The sequence below is a fragment of the Anomaloglossus baeobatrachus genome, chromosome 11, assembly GCF_048569485.1.
Source record: "Anomaloglossus baeobatrachus isolate aAnoBae1 chromosome 11, aAnoBae1.hap1, whole genome shotgun sequence".
Classification (NCBI taxonomy): Eukaryota; Metazoa; Chordata; class Amphibia; order Anura; family Aromobatidae; genus Anomaloglossus; species Anomaloglossus baeobatrachus.
In genome coordinates this window covers 169,040,712-169,057,229 of record NC_134363.1, presented here as the reverse complement: position 1 = coordinate 169,057,229, position 16,518 = coordinate 169,040,712, and the positions used below count along the sequence as shown (strand labels likewise).

The following is a 16,518-nucleotide window of genomic DNA, read 5'->3' as shown; positions in this document are numbered from 1 at the left end:
ACCCTCTCTGGCAGAAAAGCACCAGTTTACCTTGCCTAAGAGAGCAAAGAGTGTGTTCTTTAACCACTCCAGTTTTCAGGCCGCTGTGACCAAGCCCAGGGCCTGTCCTGACAAGCGCTTCCCAAAGCGTGGTTCTGATGACCGTTTTCCCTTTCCACCTGAGGTGGTCAAGGAGTGGGCTCAGTCCCCAAAGGAGACCCTCCGGTGTCTAGGATCGCAGCCCGGACCGTTGTGTCGGTGGCTGATGGCACTTCCCTTAAGGATTCCACTGACCGCCAGATTGACCTTCTGGCCAAATCCGTGTATGAAGCGGCGGGGGCCGCGTTTTCTCCGACTTTTGCAGCAGTGTGGGCTCTCAAGGCCATCTCTGCTTCTCTAGAGGAGATGCATTCCCTCACCAGGGAATCTATGCCCGAAATGGATGCCTTAACTTCCCAAGCTTCGGCCTTTTCATCCTATGCCATGTCTGCCATGCTGGAGGCTTCTCACCGCACTGCGGTGGCTTCGGCTAATTCCCTCGCTATCCGCAGAATCTTGTGGCTTCGAGAGTGGAAGGCAGATGCTTCTTCAAAAAAGTACCTTGCTGGGCTCCCTTTTGCTGGGTCCCGGCTGTTCGGAGAACAGCTGGATGAAATTATTAAGGAAGCTACTGGCGGGAAGAGTACTTCCATGCCACAAACCAAAACCAGGAAACCTGCCCAGGGTAGGAATCAGTCGAGGTTTCGCTCCTTTCGTTCCTCCAACTGGTCGTCCTCTAAGCCCTTGACCTCGTCCGCTAACTCAGCCAAGGACCAGAAATCCAACTGGCGCCCAAAAGCGCGTCCACAGAAGACCGCAGGAGCTGCTGCCACTAAGGCAGCCTCCTCGTGACTATCTGCCTGCTCCAGCAACGTCCTTAGTCGGTGGCAGGCTCTCCCACTTTGGCGACGCTTGGTTTCAACACGTCTCCGATCAGTGGGTGAGAGATATCATCTCCCACGGCTACAGGATAGAATTCTCTTCCAGTCCGCCAAACAGATTTTTTCTCTCAACTCCCCCCTGCTCCAAGGCCGCCGCCTTCTCACAGGCCGTGGCAGCCTTACAGGCCAATGGAGTAATTGTACCGGTTCCCGCCCGGGAACGGTTCAGAGGTTTCTACTCAAATCTCTTCCTAGTTCCCAAAAAGGACGGTACCTTCCGGCCCATCCTGGATCTGAAGCTTCTCAACAAGCATGTTCAGGTGCGGCGCTTTCTCATGGAGTCTCTGCGATCAGTCATTGCCTCTATGTCCCAAGGGGATTTCCTGGCATCCATCGACATCAGAGATACCTATCTGCATGTGCCAATTGCAGTGTCACACCAGCGTTGGCTACGTTTTGCAGTAGGAGAAGATCACTTCCAATTCGTGGCTCTCCCCTTCGGGTTGGCCACGGCCCCTCGGGTATTCACCAAGGTCATGGCAGCAGTGATTGCAGTTCTGCACCTCCAGGGGTTGGCAATGATTCCTTACCTGGACGACCTTCTAGTCAAGGCTTCATCCAGCGCAGACTGTCAGCGGAGTGTCTCGCTCACTCTCTCCACTCTAGCTCAATTCGGGTGGCTGGTCAATCTGGCCAAATCCACTCTGACTACGACCCAGAGTCTCACGTACCTAGGGATGCAGTTCGAGACCTTGACGGCACTTGTGAAGTTGCCCTTAGTCAAACAGCAGTCCCTCCAGCTAGCGGTGCGCTCTCTGCTGAGGCCCCGCCGTTCTACCCTCAGGCGTCTGATGCAGGTGCTGGGTCAAATGGTAGCGTCCATGGAGGCTGTTCCCTTTGCCCAGTTCCATCTGCGCCCCCTGCAGCTGGATATTCTCCACTGTTGGGACAAGCGGCCTTCCTCCTTACACAGGTTAGTGGCTCTGTCGCCACAAACCAGGAGCTCTCTTCAGTGGTGGCTTCGGCCTCTCTCCCTGTCCCAGGGGCGCTCCTTCCTGGCCCCGTCCTGGGTGATTCTCACCACGGATGCCAGTCTATCCGGCTGGGGAGCGGTATATCTCCACCACAGAGCGCAGGGCACTTGGACTCCGTCCGAGTCAGCCCTTTCAATCAATGTGCTGGAAACCAGAGCCGTGCTTCTAGCTCTCCTAGCTTTTCACCACCTGTTGGCGGGCAGGCACATTCGAGTCCAGTCAGACAACGCGACAGCGGTTGCCTACATCAATCACCAAGGCGGGACACGCAGCCGCCTGGCGATGTTGGAAGTACAACGCATCCTTCAATGGGCGGAGGACTCCAAGTCCACCATATCCGCAGTCCACATACCAGGCGTGGAAAACTGGGAGGCAGATTATCTCAGCCGTCAAACCGTGGACGGTGGCGAGTGGTCCCTGCACCCGGCAGTGTTTCAGTCAATCTGCCGCAAATGGGGCACTCCAGACGTGGACCTAATGGCATCCCGTCACAACAACAAGGTTCCCGTTTACGTGGCTCGCTGCCACGACCCTCAGGCATTCGCCGCGGACGCACTGGTTCAAGACTGGTCCCAGTTTCGTCTGTCCTACGTGTTTCTCCCTCTAGCTCTCTTGCCCAGAGTCCTGCGCAAGATCAGAATGGAGGGCCGTCGAGTCATCCTCATTGCACCGGACTGGCCCAGGCGAGCTTGGTATCCGGACCTGCTCCAACTGTCCGTGGAGATGCCGTGGCATCTTCCGGACCGTCCAGACCTGCTCTCGCAAGGTCCGTTTTTCCGCCCGAATTCTGCGGCACTCAAGTTGACGGCGTGGCTCTTGAGTCCTGGATTTTGATGGCTTCTGGTATTCCTCCTGAAGTCATCTCCACTATGACTCGGGCCCGTAAGTCTTCCTCCGTCAAGATCTATCACAGGACTTGGAAAATTTTCCTGTCCTGGTGTCGCTCTTCCGGCCATTCTCCTTGGCCATTCTCGTTGCCGACCCTTCTGTCTTTTTTACAGTCCGGTCTGCAGCTAGGACTGTCCCTCAACTCTCTCAAGGGACAAGTCTCAGCTCTATCAGTGCTGTTCCAGCGGCGTCTCGCCCGGCTGGCTCAGGTCCGCACCTTCATGCAAGGTGCGTCTCACATCATTCCGCCTTATCGGCGGCCCTTGGATCCCTGGGACCTTAACTTGGTCCTCTCGGTATTGCAGAAACCCCCTTTCGAGCCCCTTAGGGAGGTTTCTTTGTATCGTCTTTCTCAAAAGGTGGCCTTTCTACTTGCCATAACTTCTCTCAGGAGAGTCTCTGATTTGGCTGCGCTCTCCTCGAAGTCACCTTTTTTTGGTTTTTCACCAAGACAAGGTAGTTCTCTGTCCGACCCCGGACTTTCTTCCTAAGGTGGTCTCTCCCTTCCACCTTAACTAGGATATTTCCTTGCCTTCCTTCTGTCCGGCCCCTGTTCATCACTTTGAGAAAGCGCTGCATACTCTAGATCTGGTGCGTGCTCTCCGGATCTATGTGTCTCGCACCGCTGCGCTTAGGCGGTGCACCTCTCTTTTTGTGCTAACCACAGGGCGGCGCAAGGGTCTCTCTGCTTCTAAGCCGACCTTGGCCCGTTGGATTAGATCGACCATTTCGGACGCCTACCAGAGCATCCTTCAGACGGCTGTCGCCCACTTGTGAAGTTAGGCTCCGCCTACTTCTTAGTTTTTTCTGTTTATTCCCACCCAGGGACAGCTTTGGAACGTCCCATGGTCTGGGTCTCCCAAAGGAACGATAAAGAAAAAGAGAATTTTGTTGCTTACCGTAAATTCTTTTTCTTATAGTTCCGTATTGGGAGACCCAGCTCCCTCCCTGTTGCCTGTTGGCAATTTTCTTGTTCCGTGTGTTATCACCGGCAGTTGTCGTGGACAGAGTCTCCGGTTGTTCCGGTTCTTACTCGGTTCTACTTGTGGGTGGCTATTCTCCTTCAGCTTTTGCACTAAACTGGCTAGGACTGGCTATCAGGGGGTGTATAAGCTCAGAGGGAGGAGCTACACTTTTAAGTGTAGTACTTTGTGTGTCCTCCGGAGGCAGAAGCTAAACACCCATGGTCTGGGTCTCCCAATACGGAACTATAAGAAAAAGAATTTACGGTAAGTAACAAAATTCTCTTTTTTTTTGTGTTTATGGGACAGTAGAATTACAGTAGAGCATTATGTTCATCATGATTGGAGACAGAGAAACATCTGTGCTCCAGGTAGAGATCATGTTCAGCATAATCCTTTAGTTGCTCCAACAAAAATGTTTCTTCCTCCTCTACATATAAAGTTGGGATTGATTAAAAACTTTGTGAAAGCCTAAAACAAATTCACAAGGGTTCCAGTACAATTCACAGAAATTCTCCAGCATTTCACCAGCAAAACTGAAGGAAGGCGTATTTGTTGGTCCTCCGATCAGAGAGCTTATAGGCTGCTTTACACACAACGATATTGCTAGCGATCTCGTTAGCAATGTGACACGCCCAGATCGTTGTTACGATTTGCCGAGATCGCTCATAGGTCGTTTTGTAGCGGTCACACGTACACATCACAAACGACGCAACATCGTTCAGCGATATATTGTTTGACCAAGGCGGTCGTGTGGATGTTGTTCGTCGTTGGCAGGGTGTCAAACGTAGCAATATGTCTGCTGCGTTCCAAGCGACGAACAATATTTTGAAACTGAACGACGTGTCAACGATCAACGCTTTTTACCCTATTTGTGATTGTTCGAAGTCGCACGTAGGTGTCACACGCAACAATGTCGCTAACGATGACGGAAGTGCGTCACGAAAACCGTGAACCCGATGACATATCGTCAGATAAATCGTAGCATGTAACGGGGCCTTTAGAGAGATGATGTGTTTGAAGGACTCTAAATGATAAGGAATTGAGATCTTGGAAAAGCTTCAGGTGGATCTGTGACAACGTCTTAGGAAAAAAAAAATCTCCAGAATATGTTGAAGGTGTTGAGGAAGTGCTAAATGCATCCCAGTGTCTTGGATGTCACACGTCTCTTAAAATGCACTTTTTGCATTCACACTTAGATTTCTTTCCTCAAAATCTTGGGGATGTAAGCGATGAACAAGGCGAGCGGTGTCACCAGGACATTAAAGTAATGGAACAATGACTCAATGATGGCAGATTACAGTTGGATGTTACATAGGGACAACCCTGAAAAATGATATCAACGACGGTCTAATGTTAAGCACTTTTAATTTCTGCTCATATTTTGGTTTCTATTTTGCATGTGAAATTATTTTGGTTCAATAACAACTGTTCTGTAAGGTGAAGCATTTTTTTCCTGATATGTAGATTACGGTTTTCTTGATGTCGCCAGTATATTTCCTACACCTTATAATAATGATGCTGCTCCATGGAAACTATACGTGCTACAGAAAAACTATATACATGAAATCAGGACAAAACGATGATTCAGAAAAGTACAAAGTCACCTGCGATAATTTAAAAAAATATTTTTTTGTAGACCTGTGTTATGGCCGGTGGTTGTTACCGTCCCGTTGAGCTGCTCTACAACACAGAACCCTAATACAAAACTCCTCTTATCATAGGAGGGCCACCAGCATGGATCTACCGATGCCAATGAGATTCCGGCATCTCAAGAAGACGTCTAAAGAGGCAGTAGGGGTTTACAGGTGCGGTAACAATATTTTTATTTTTACACTTAAAGGATATCGACACATTTGGGGAAAATATTGACTTTCTCTGACGCCTCATTGGGGGACACAGGACCATGGGTGTTATGCTGCCTATCCATAGGAGGACACTAAGATGCAAAAGCATAGCTCCTCCTCTGCAGTATACACCCCCTGGCCGGGCCAGACAAGCTCAGTTTTAGCTATAGGCTAGTTTCACACTTGCGGTGAACGGTATCCGTTGCATTGCGTTGTGTAACGGATGCAACGGATGTGTTGCATATAGTGGCACAACGGATGCAACGGATGCTGCAAAACAACGCAATTCGTTTTGGGTTTTTTTTGTTTTTTTTTACAGTCTTACCAGCGGCAGACTATTGTGAACGATCAGCTGATCGCTCCCAGTAGCCGGCCGCCGGGTGATCAGCTGATCGCTCCCAGTAGCCGGCCGCCGGGTGATCAGCTGATCGCTCCCTGCAGCCGGCCGCCGGGTGATCAGCTGATCGCTCCCAGTAGCCGGCCGCCGGGTGATCAGCTGATCGCTCCCTGCAGCCGACCGCCGGTGATCAGCTGAGCGCTTTCACTTGCCGGCCGCTGGGTGATCAGCTGATCGCTCCATGCAGCCGACCGCCGGGTGATCAGCTGAGCGCTGTCACTTGCCGGCGCCCGGGCATGCCGGCGGGCGCTCAGCTGAGCGCTGTGACTTGCCGGCGGCCGGGCATGCCGGCGGGCGGGCGCTCAGCTGAGTGCTGTGACTTGCCGGCGGCCAGGCATGCTGGCGGCCGGTCGCTCAGCTGAGCGCTGTCGCTTGCCGACGGCCGGGCGCTCAGCTGAACGTTCGGCCAGCGCAAGCCAAAATAAAGTTTGATTCAAAAAAAAAAAAAGAGCATGCGCAGTGAAATCCAGAGGATTCCGCTGCTCAAAATAACGTTACATGCTGCGTTCCTCCCGCTGGGCGGAAGCAACGGAGCGTCGCCCAGCGGAAGCAACGCAGGTCCTTTTGGTACAATCCGTCACCCATACAAGTCTATGGGAAACAGCGGAATCCGTTAACGGATTCCGCTGTTTTCCAAAAGGGCGGATTGTAACGGAAGGAAAACAACGCAAGTGTGAAAGTACCCTTAGTGTCTGCAGGAGGCACTTCCTTTCAAGGTTTATTTTTTGAGGGCGACGGTTTCCTTTTGGGACCGATCTCCCACTACCATCAATGGGCGGGAACGTGAAGCGTTGCCTACACGTACCCCCTCCCGCGACGCTGGATCCTGGGCTGGACAACGGGTTCCACAGACACCGATTTTCCAAAGCCCCTATAGCCCAATTCCTCAGCCCCTCTCTGCAGGCTCTGAGTTGAAAATGACACCAACACAGCAAGCTGGCTCTGCTATTTTCACTGCCTGGAAAGCAGTGTTTTAAGGTGAGATCCCCCCTGACTGGTTTCCCAGACAAAGGGAGAAAAGACGGTGCAGGGAAGGCTTCAAGGGCATTTACAGTATTTATTATGTGCAAGGAGCAAGGATCCTGCACACACAGTGTTAACTTTCTCTAGCTTGCTGGCTGGAGGAGGGGGAAGTTCGGCTGTTTGCAGAAAGTCTTGCAGATAATTTCCAGGTGGCAGGGGGAGGACCCAGGGCTCAGGGACTCAGCTGTGTATTATCTGCTCTGTTTATTTGCTCCAGCAAAAGCCAGCTGATAACCACCGCTGACAAGCTGTGTGCTGACTGTAGGGAGAGGGAGGAAAACTCAGAAGCTCCCTTCCTGCCGTTTTTTACTACCCACAGCAGGGGGGGCACACTGACTCATCTTCCCGCTCTTTTAGCGCTAAGCCCCGCCCCCCGCGGCCACGATAAGCCCCGCCCCCAGGGAAGCGTGCGAGATCTTCATAGAGCTTAATCCTTCCTGAGGACAGGGCCATAGGCTGATTCTGGTGAGGTGCTTGCTATCAATTGTAGCTCTGCTGAGCATTGCTCCCCCTCCTGGCATACTCCTATTAGGAACATGCAGAAATCTAAGGGCACTAAGAGTACTAAAGCCCACATAGTCTATTACTCAGCCTGCACTGCCTGCCACGCTGTGCTACCACGTAAACACACCTCTTCTCTCTGTGAGTCCTGTGCCCCTATAGCCCCCCAAGACCCCCCTGCCACCACCGGCCTAGAGCCTAGGGCCCCCAGCCCACCGGAATGGGCACAGTTTCTGTCCCAATCCATGGAAAAACTGTCACAGAACCTGGTTCTGGCTATGCAATGTCGTCCTCCACACCCTTCTGGGTCCCTGGACGGAACGCAGCCTGAGGATACCCCTATGGAGGATCCTTTTGAGGTAATCCGGGCACATGCTTCACCGGTTGCAGGGATCAGGAAAAGGGCACACGGCCGGGTGTCTCCAGCGGGCTTTCCCTCGGGAGCACACAGGGCAGGCTCTCCCACACGCTCCACGGCTTCTGAAGAGCTGGAGGAGGGAGAATGCTGTTTGTACCAGGAGGATTCCTTGGTTTCATCACCCCCAGATGATCAAACTGCAATAGACTCCCTTATAGCAGCAATCAACCAAACTCTGCATGTGGAGGATTCCCCATCCACTACCACTGACCATGCGGTCTCCTTTAAGAGGGCAAGGAAACCCCAAAAGGTTTTCGCTGATCACCCAGAGTTTCAGGATATCCTCACAAAGCAAAGGGAGAAGCCTGACAGGCGCTTCGTTAACCGAAAACTCATGGAGTCCCGGTACCCTTTTGCCTCACCTGCCCCCTAAGGGCTGGGCCGATCCGCCCTCGGTCGACCCCCTGGTCTCCCGCCTTACCACAAAGACGCTCCTGTCTTTACCCGATGGTTCTTCCATCAAGGACCCGACAGACAGACAGGTGGAGCACCTCGCCCGCTCTGCTTTTGAGGCTGCGGGTTTCTCCCTCTCGCCCTCCTTTGCCTCTGTGTGGGTCGCAAAGGCGATCTCGGTCTGGGCAGAATCCCTTAACACTTCGCTTGAGGAATCCCAGTTCACTCAGACCTTCACAGAGGTAACAGCTCAAATTGCCGCTGCGGCGGAGTACCTCATCCAGGCCTCCATGGACGCTGCTACCTGCGCAGCGTTTGCCGCCTCAAATACCATAGCCATCCGTAGAGCTCTCTGGCTTCGACAATGGCGAGCGGACTCTGCCTCCAAGAAGTCTCTCACGGGCCTTCCTTTTTTTCCAGACCGATTGTTTGGCGAACGTCTGGACAAGCTCATTTCTGACGCCATGGGAGGAAAGAGTACCTCCCTCCCCCAGCTGAAGTCCAGGACGTCCTTCACCAGACGTCCACAGTCCTCGTTCCGATCCTTTCGGAACTCATTTGGTTGGTCGACATCCCATGCTGTCCCCGCCACCAGCTACGGACTACGCAGGGACCGACCTTCTCAGCTCTCCCCGAAACCCACTTCGTCATGGCAGCCTAGACTGAAACAGTCCAGGACTAGGGAGACTCTGCCACGACGTTTTCCCCCCTCATGACTCCTTCGGCGCCCCGGAAGACACACTCATTGTAGGAGGTCGACTGCGGCTCTTTCAACACATCTGGGCTGCCGCCTCAGATGACAAATGGGTGCGAGACCTTGTGTCTTCCGGTTACCACATAGAATTTCGGACCCGACCCCCGAGTCGGTTCTTTCTCTCAAACCCCCCAAAGACTCGAAAACGAAGCGAAGCTTTTTTCTCAGCAATCCACTCTCTCCAAACAGCAGGAGTGATAATACCTGTCCCAGACTACGAGAAGTTCGGGGGTTTTTATTCCAACCTCTTTGTGGTCCCCAAAAAGGATGGGTCAGTTCGACCCATCCTGGACCTCAAACACCTAAACAAACATGTGCACGTACGGAGATTCAGAATGGACTCCCTAAGGTCCATTATTGCATCCATGGTCGAAGGGGAATTCCTCGCCTCCATAGACATCAAGGATGCGTACCTGCACATACCCATCGCCCCAGATCACCAAAAGTTCCTCCGCTTCGCAATTCAGGACTCCCACTTTCAATTCGTAGCTCTACCCTTCGGCCTTGCCACCGCACCAAGGGTCTTCACCAAAGTCATGGCGGCCGCCATGAGCGTCCTTCACGCCAGGGGAGTAGTCGTTCTCCCTTACTTGGACGACCTCCTCATCAAGGCCCCCTCCTTCCGCGACTGCTCAACCAGCGTACAGATCACTGTGGACACCCTATCCCGCTTAGGGTGGCTAGTGAATCTGGACAAATCATCCCCGATCCCATCACGATCCATCACCTTCCTGGGCATGTCCCTGGACACCCGTCGGGACTTGATCCTTCTCCCTCAGGACAAGGCGTTCGCTCTTCAACCAGCGGTACGCTGCCTTCTACGTCCTCCGTCTCGCTCCATTCGATTCAGCATGAAAGTGCTCGGCAGGATGGTGGCGGCTATGGAAGCAGTACCCTTTGCTCAACTGCACCTCCGCCCACTGCAGCTAGCCCTTCTAGTGGCCTGGGACTAGAGCCCCTTTTCCCTGGACAGACATCTTCACCTGACGCCTTCAGTCAGGTACGCACTCCGCTGGTGGCTTCGGTCCTCATCCCTATCGAAGGGGAGATCTTTTCTCCCAGTGAACTGGCTGGTCCTGACCACAGACGCCAGCCTCCTAGGCTGGGGAGCAGTGTACCGGCACCACACTGCTCAAGGACGTTGGACGCCCCAGGAGTCTTTCCTTCCCATCAACATCCTGGAACTCCACGCGATCTTCCTCGTGCTCAGAGCGTTCAGCCCTCTGCTAGCGGGTCGTCAAATTTGAGTTTAATCGGACAATGCGACAGCTGTAGCCTATATCAATCGGTAGGGGGGCACCTGCAGCAAAGCGGCTTATCTCGAGGCCCACAAGATCCTCAGCTGGGCCGAATCGACGGGATCAGTGATATCAGCGGTACACATACCGGGGTAGAGAACTGGGCAGCAGACTTTCTGAGTCGCCAAGGCCTGGCTGCCGGAGAATGGTCCCTCCACCCAGATGTGTTTCTACACATCTGCACTCGCTGGGGCACACCAGACGTGGACCTAATGGCCTCAAGGTTGAATGCAAAGGTACCCGCGTTCATAGCCAGGTCACGCGACCCGCAGTCCATCGACGCGGATGCTCTAGTCTGCTCCTGGCACCACTTCTGCCTGCCTTACATATTTCCACCTCTACCCCTGCTGCCGCGGGTAATCAGGAAGATCAAAGGCAGAGGGAGTCCTGGTGATACTGATAGCACCGGACTGGCCCAGGCGCGCCTGGTACGCCGAATTAGTACAAATGCTCACAGACGCACCGTGGCGCCTTCCAGACATCCAAGACTTGCTGACTCAAGGGCCCATTTCCCATCAGAACTCCAGAGCCCTGAAGCTGACGGCATGGCCATTGAGACCTGGATATTAACAAGAGCGGGATTCTCCCCCGGGGTTATTTCCACCATGATCAGCGCCCGAAAGCCTGCTTCATCCCGCATTTACCACCGTACGTGGTAAATCTTCCTTTCATGGTGCAGGGAAACTAACGTCCAGCCTATGCCTCTGGCCATCCCCAGAATTCTCGATTTTCTACAGTCTGGCTTGCAAGCGGGGTTGGCTCTCAGTTCCCTTAAAGGGCAGGTCTCAAGGTGGTTCTGCGCCCTCTCCCGGATTTCCTTCCAAAGGTTCTTACCCCATTTCATTTGAACGAGGACATTGTCCTGCCTTCCTTTTGTCCACACCCAGTTCATAGGGTGGAAAGGTCTCTGCATTCGTTAGACCTCGTCAGAGCTCTTAGATATTACATATCCAGGACAGCCCCCTTTAGGAAAACGGACTCCTTGTTCGTCATTCCTGAGGGGCCTACGAAGGGACAGGCAGCTGCCTCGCTGGATTCGCTCTGCGATCCAGGAAGTCTACCGCTTGCAAGTCAAGCCCATTCCTAGTGGGCTGCGGGCTCATTCCATGCGAGCAGTTGGCGCTGAGTCCACACCCAGGCTTCAGCTGAGGCAAATCTGGGTAGGAAAATTCTGCAAACGGCAGTAGAGCACCTCTCTCAGTAGGCGCTCCAGGCTGTCCGGGACTGGTTCCTAGTCCTTGGGTTGTGTTGTCTTCTTTTATGTTTCCCACCCATGGACTGCTTTAGGACGTCCCATGGTCCTGTGTCCCCCAATGAGGCGTCAGAGAAAAACGGATTTTTGTTTACTCACCGTAAAATCGTTTTCTCTTAGCCATCATTGGGGGACACAGCACCCACCCTGTTTCCCTGTTGGGCCTTGGTTCTCTCAGTACCTTATTTGGTTATGACTCTTTTTCTCATGTTCCTCTGTTGAGGTAAGTTTTTACTGGTTTTTTCTCCTACTGCTTGTGTACTAAAACTGAGCTTGCCTGGCCCGGACAGGGGGTGTATACTGCAGAGGAGGAGCTATGCTTTTGCATCTACTTAGTGTCCTCCTATGGATAGGCAGCATAACACCCATGGTCCTGTGTCCCCCAATGATGGCTAAGAGAAAACGATTTTACGGTGAGTACACAAAAATCCGTTTTTAATTCATTTACTGCAGCTTTTAGATCTTTTATCTAAGGGGTTAAAAAAATTCAGAAGTTTGTCCAAAAAAAAGTAGCGCACTTTTCGTGCCATTTTCTGCAATCTGTAGGGTTGTCATGTTTCAGGATATGGGGCTCAGTGACAGCTGTTTTTTTTTGCGTATAAGGATCAGCAGTCTGATTGCGGTTTAATTTCTGTAGATCAGAGCTGCACAGCTCAGTTCAGCAGAAATGCAGGGTTCCTGTTGGAGGCTGCACTTTGTCAGCTGTAACAAGAACTATGTCATGATAGCGACAGGAGTCATCACATGACCCGTCGCTACCATGACAACCATCGGCTCCCCATGATCGCATCATGGGGCCTCCGATGGCAGCGGGTAAGTGCGTGTTACCCATTGTGGGCATTTGAATTGCACTGTCACATTTTGACAGCGTGATTTAAGGGGTTAACAGGCGCGGGTGGATCGTGGATCCACCTACGCCTGCGAGGCACACATGTCTACTGTACAAATCAGCAGACTTGTGTGGGGATCACCACCGGCTTACCACAGCAGCCGGCGGTGATACCCCTTCATGATTTAGGACGTACCATTACGTCCTCGGTCGTGAAGGGGTTATGGCAAAGACGCAACAGTTCACTGTATATAATACACTTAGTATTTTGCCTATGAAAGTAGGTGTCTTCTCCTCATGAAACAAGTAAGTTTGGGGCTTCTCAGGACAGCTGGAGAACAGTTCTCAGTTTGGGATCTCTCAGGGCAGCTGTAGCAGAGCTCTCCTCAGTTTAGGCCTCAGGGCAGTTGGAGTACAGTTCTCCTCAGTTTGGGGTCTCTCAGGGCAACTGGAGAACAGGGGTTATGGCAAAGAGGCAACAGTTCACTGTATATAATACACTTAGTATTTTGCCTATGAAAGTAGGTGTCTTCTCATTAAACAAGTAAGTTTGGGGCTTCTCAGGGCAGCTGGAGAACACTTCTCAGTTTGGGGCCTCTCAGGGCAGCTGGAGAACAGTTCTCCTCAGTTTGGGGTCTCTCATGGCAGCTGGAGAACAGATCTCCTCCGTTTGGGGTCTCTCAGGGCAGCTGGAAACAGTTCTCAGTTTGGGGCCTCGCAGGGCGGCTTGAGTACAGTTTTTCTCAGCTTGGGTCTTTCAGGGCAGCCAGACGTCAGTTCTCCTCAGTTTGGGGTTTCTCAGGGCGGCTGGAGCAAAGGTCTCCTCTGTTGGGGGCCTCTCAGGGTGGCTGGAGTACAGTTCTCAGTATGGGCCTCTCAGGGTGGCTGCAGCACAGGTCTCCTCAGTTTGAGGCCTCTCAGGGCGGCTGGAGCACAGTTTTCCTCAGTTTGGGCCTCTCAGGGCGGCTGGAGCACAGTTTTCCTCAGTTTAGGCCTCTCAGGGCGGCTGGAGTACAGTTCTCCTTAGTATGAGCCTCTCAGGGAGGCTAGAGCACAGTTCTCCTCGGTTTAGGCCTCTCAGGGCGGCTGGAGTACAGTTCTCCTTAGTATGAGCCTCTCAGGGAGGCTAGAGCACAGTTCTCCTCGATTTAGGCCTCTCAGGGCAGCTGGAGTACAGTTCTCCTTAGTATGGGCCTCTCAGGGAGGCTAGAGCACAGGTCTCCTCAGTTTGAGGCCTCTCAGGGCGGCTGGAGTACAGTTCTCCTTAGTATGGGCCTCTCAGGGAGGCTGGAGCACAGGTCTCCTCAGTTTAGGCCTCTCAGGGCGGCTGGAGTACAGTTCTCCTTAGTATGAGCCTCTCAGGGAGGCTAGAGCACAGTTCTCCTCGATTTAGGCCTCTCAGGGCAGCTGGAGTACAGTTCTCCTTAGTATGGGCCTCTCAGGGAGGCTAGAGCACAGTTTTCCTCAGTTTAGGCCTCTCAGGGCGGCTGGAGTACAGTTCTCCTTAGTATGGGCCTCTCAGGGAGGCTAGAGCACAGGTCTCCTCAGTTTGAGGCCTCTCAGGGCGGCTGGAGTACAGTTCTCCTTAGTATGGGCCTCTCAGGGCGGCTGGAGCACAGTTTTCCTCAGTTTAGGCCTCTCAGGGCGGCTGGAGCACAGTTCTCTTCGGTTTAGGCCTCTCAGGGCGGCTGGAGCACAGTTCTCCTCACTTGCTGTTGGAGGTAATATTCTGCCTAGTCCAGGTGATGTTTCGCTGATGGAGTGACGTACACAGGTTGGCTCCCCATGGTTACACACTGGTGGTATGGAGCTACTTACCGTTCCTTTTTGCAGGGGGTAGGGCAGACAGAGTTTGTGGCATTAACGTCACGTTACACTGGTTCTGGCTTGAAGCGCATAAGAAATCAGTATTGAGGAGAGCCCATGTTCAGCCTGATCTCTCCTGGCTGTAGGAAGCTTCACTCTTCTGTGGAGGTGATTATATGAAGAAACAGATGTCGCCTCAGCATGGACTGAGATAGAGATTGTGGAAGCTTCCTCCCTCTCTCCTGACTAGAACTGTTTGATTCATTTTACTGAGCCCTGAGGTGGAGACTTCTCCCAGCTGTTTCCATGGCAGCTTGTTGTGAGGAGAATGAACACCTAACTTCCATAGTAGATGGCAGCAAAGTACATGTAACAATCCCCAGTGTACGCACAGCATAAGACAATACTATTCATACTGCCTGACTCACAGTGCACAAAGTAATCCTGACACACTGGAACAAATCTACTGCCACACAACGACGGTGTAACTCAGCAGCAGTAGAACGGGTACCGGGATACCACAAAAGCTTAATTTATGTACATACAAAATCATAAACTAGCTTTGGTAAATGGTTTTCTTTTCTTCTTTTCTACTCAGATCTCCAATCCATGGCCGAGGTCTCTTCTGCAAGAGGAACATTGATGCTGGAGAGATGGTGATCGAATATTCAGGGAACGTCGTTCGCTCTACATTGACCGACAAACGAGAGAAATATTATGATGGAAAGGTGGGTACTGGGCCCTTTAGGTTCCTCACTGCCCATGGTGATCTACAGGGGAAAGGTTCAATAAATGGTCTGATGGTTAAAGAGGTTCTCCAGATATTAACTGCCGGTGAAGGCACCCACGCATTTTGGATATTTCCCTTTTAAAGGGGATTTTATATATATATATATATATATATATATATATACACACACACACTTTATTGTAAAATCCTTCTCAGTTCACTAGGGAACCCAGACACCATGGCTTTATGCCAGGAGGCTGACACTAAGTAGTAAAAGAAGGAAGGTTATCCTAATGGTGCCCGGTTTAGCAAGCCTTCACCCGTCATACAGGCCACCTGTCCCCCATTGGGTATGCCGCTCTGATAACCATACAGGCTGACAAGTTCTTTCATGGACCCTGCCCAACGGCAAATAAAAAGTCCTAATGGCCAAAGGACGATGTAAGAGGCGAATACCAAGCTAAGCCAGGCCTTGGAGACATCTAGTCCAACGAGGCAGGGCTGATGGAGGTAATTCCTCAAGAAAAACATAACAAAATGCTCTAATCTTGAAAACATGGAGACAGAGAACTTGTAGGGGCTATAGCAGAACAGATGGCTGGACCTCCGGAGCTAGATGCATTTCTATTATGGGTGCTCAGGGAACAAAGGATAACCTATGCTGGCCCTAAGGTTGGGGTACTTGCACTCACCCTCACACCCGGAGGTACCCTTGAAGGTAGGGAGGTCCAGGACCCCGACCTGGCCCTGACTCATGGGCTAGCCCTAATGTAATTACCCTTCCCCACCTCCACCCAAGGGGTGAGTCGGAACCGTAAACACCAACCTCACAAACGGGAAAACGACATCTTGTTCACGCGGCAATAACACACAAAGGAGCCACTAAAAGTGCACAAGGGGACACAACATAAAAGGCAGGAAGAAAAGAGGCTACTCGGAAACTTCCATACCATACAACCAGCACACCACGAACTGCTGCAGCCAACACCTATGCTGCAGCCCAAAAAAGCAGAACAGAGAGAGGGTTTGTCCAGCGCCTTCCTCCTGCTTGCCAAGCTTCCAAATGAATGAAAATAACAGACACCCTCTGCTAGAAGCAGAGGTGATATATAGGACCTAGGAGTGGTCCAAACCGGAAACACCTGACCAGGAGTCAGAAGCTGCTGAAAGGTAAACTGACTTTAACCCTTTCCTCCCCAAAGGAAATAGAATCCATTTAATCAGCAGAGTCTCACGAGGAAAGTAAGACTCTGACCCAGTACCTGTCACTAAACTCTACAACAGAGAAACGATAGTGACAACGTCCCATGGATAATAGGAGGCCTGAATGGAGAAGAAGCTTGAGTCGCACCTTGTCAGAAGGTTTATGTCCGGCTTAGTCGTCAGTGGGGAGGGGGAGAGCAGACTGCATCGTAGCCGTCCAAACTTCCCAAAAAAAGAAGAGGATTCTGGACATAAAGTGTTGCCCTCTCCTTACACCATTGGAA

The 16,518-nt window shown here is 52.1% G+C and overlaps 1 protein-coding gene across 3 annotated transcripts in view; it reads left to right on the top strand.

The window, feature by feature from the left end:
* The window catches only part of KMT2A (lysine methyltransferase 2A), a 387,559-nt gene that overhangs the window by 357,270 nt on the left and 13,771 nt on the right, over nucleotides 1–16,518 (top strand). For all 3 annotated transcript variants that reach the window (XM_075328635.1, XM_075328633.1, XM_075328634.1), the window contains exons 34-35: nucleotides 5,508–5,591; nucleotides 14,900–15,029. In XM_075328635.1, the coding sequence (XP_075184750.1) occupies nucleotides 5,508–5,591; nucleotides 14,900–15,029 (214 nt within the window). The remainder of the gene's footprint in view (nucleotides 1–5,507; nucleotides 5,592–14,899; nucleotides 15,030–16,518) is intronic.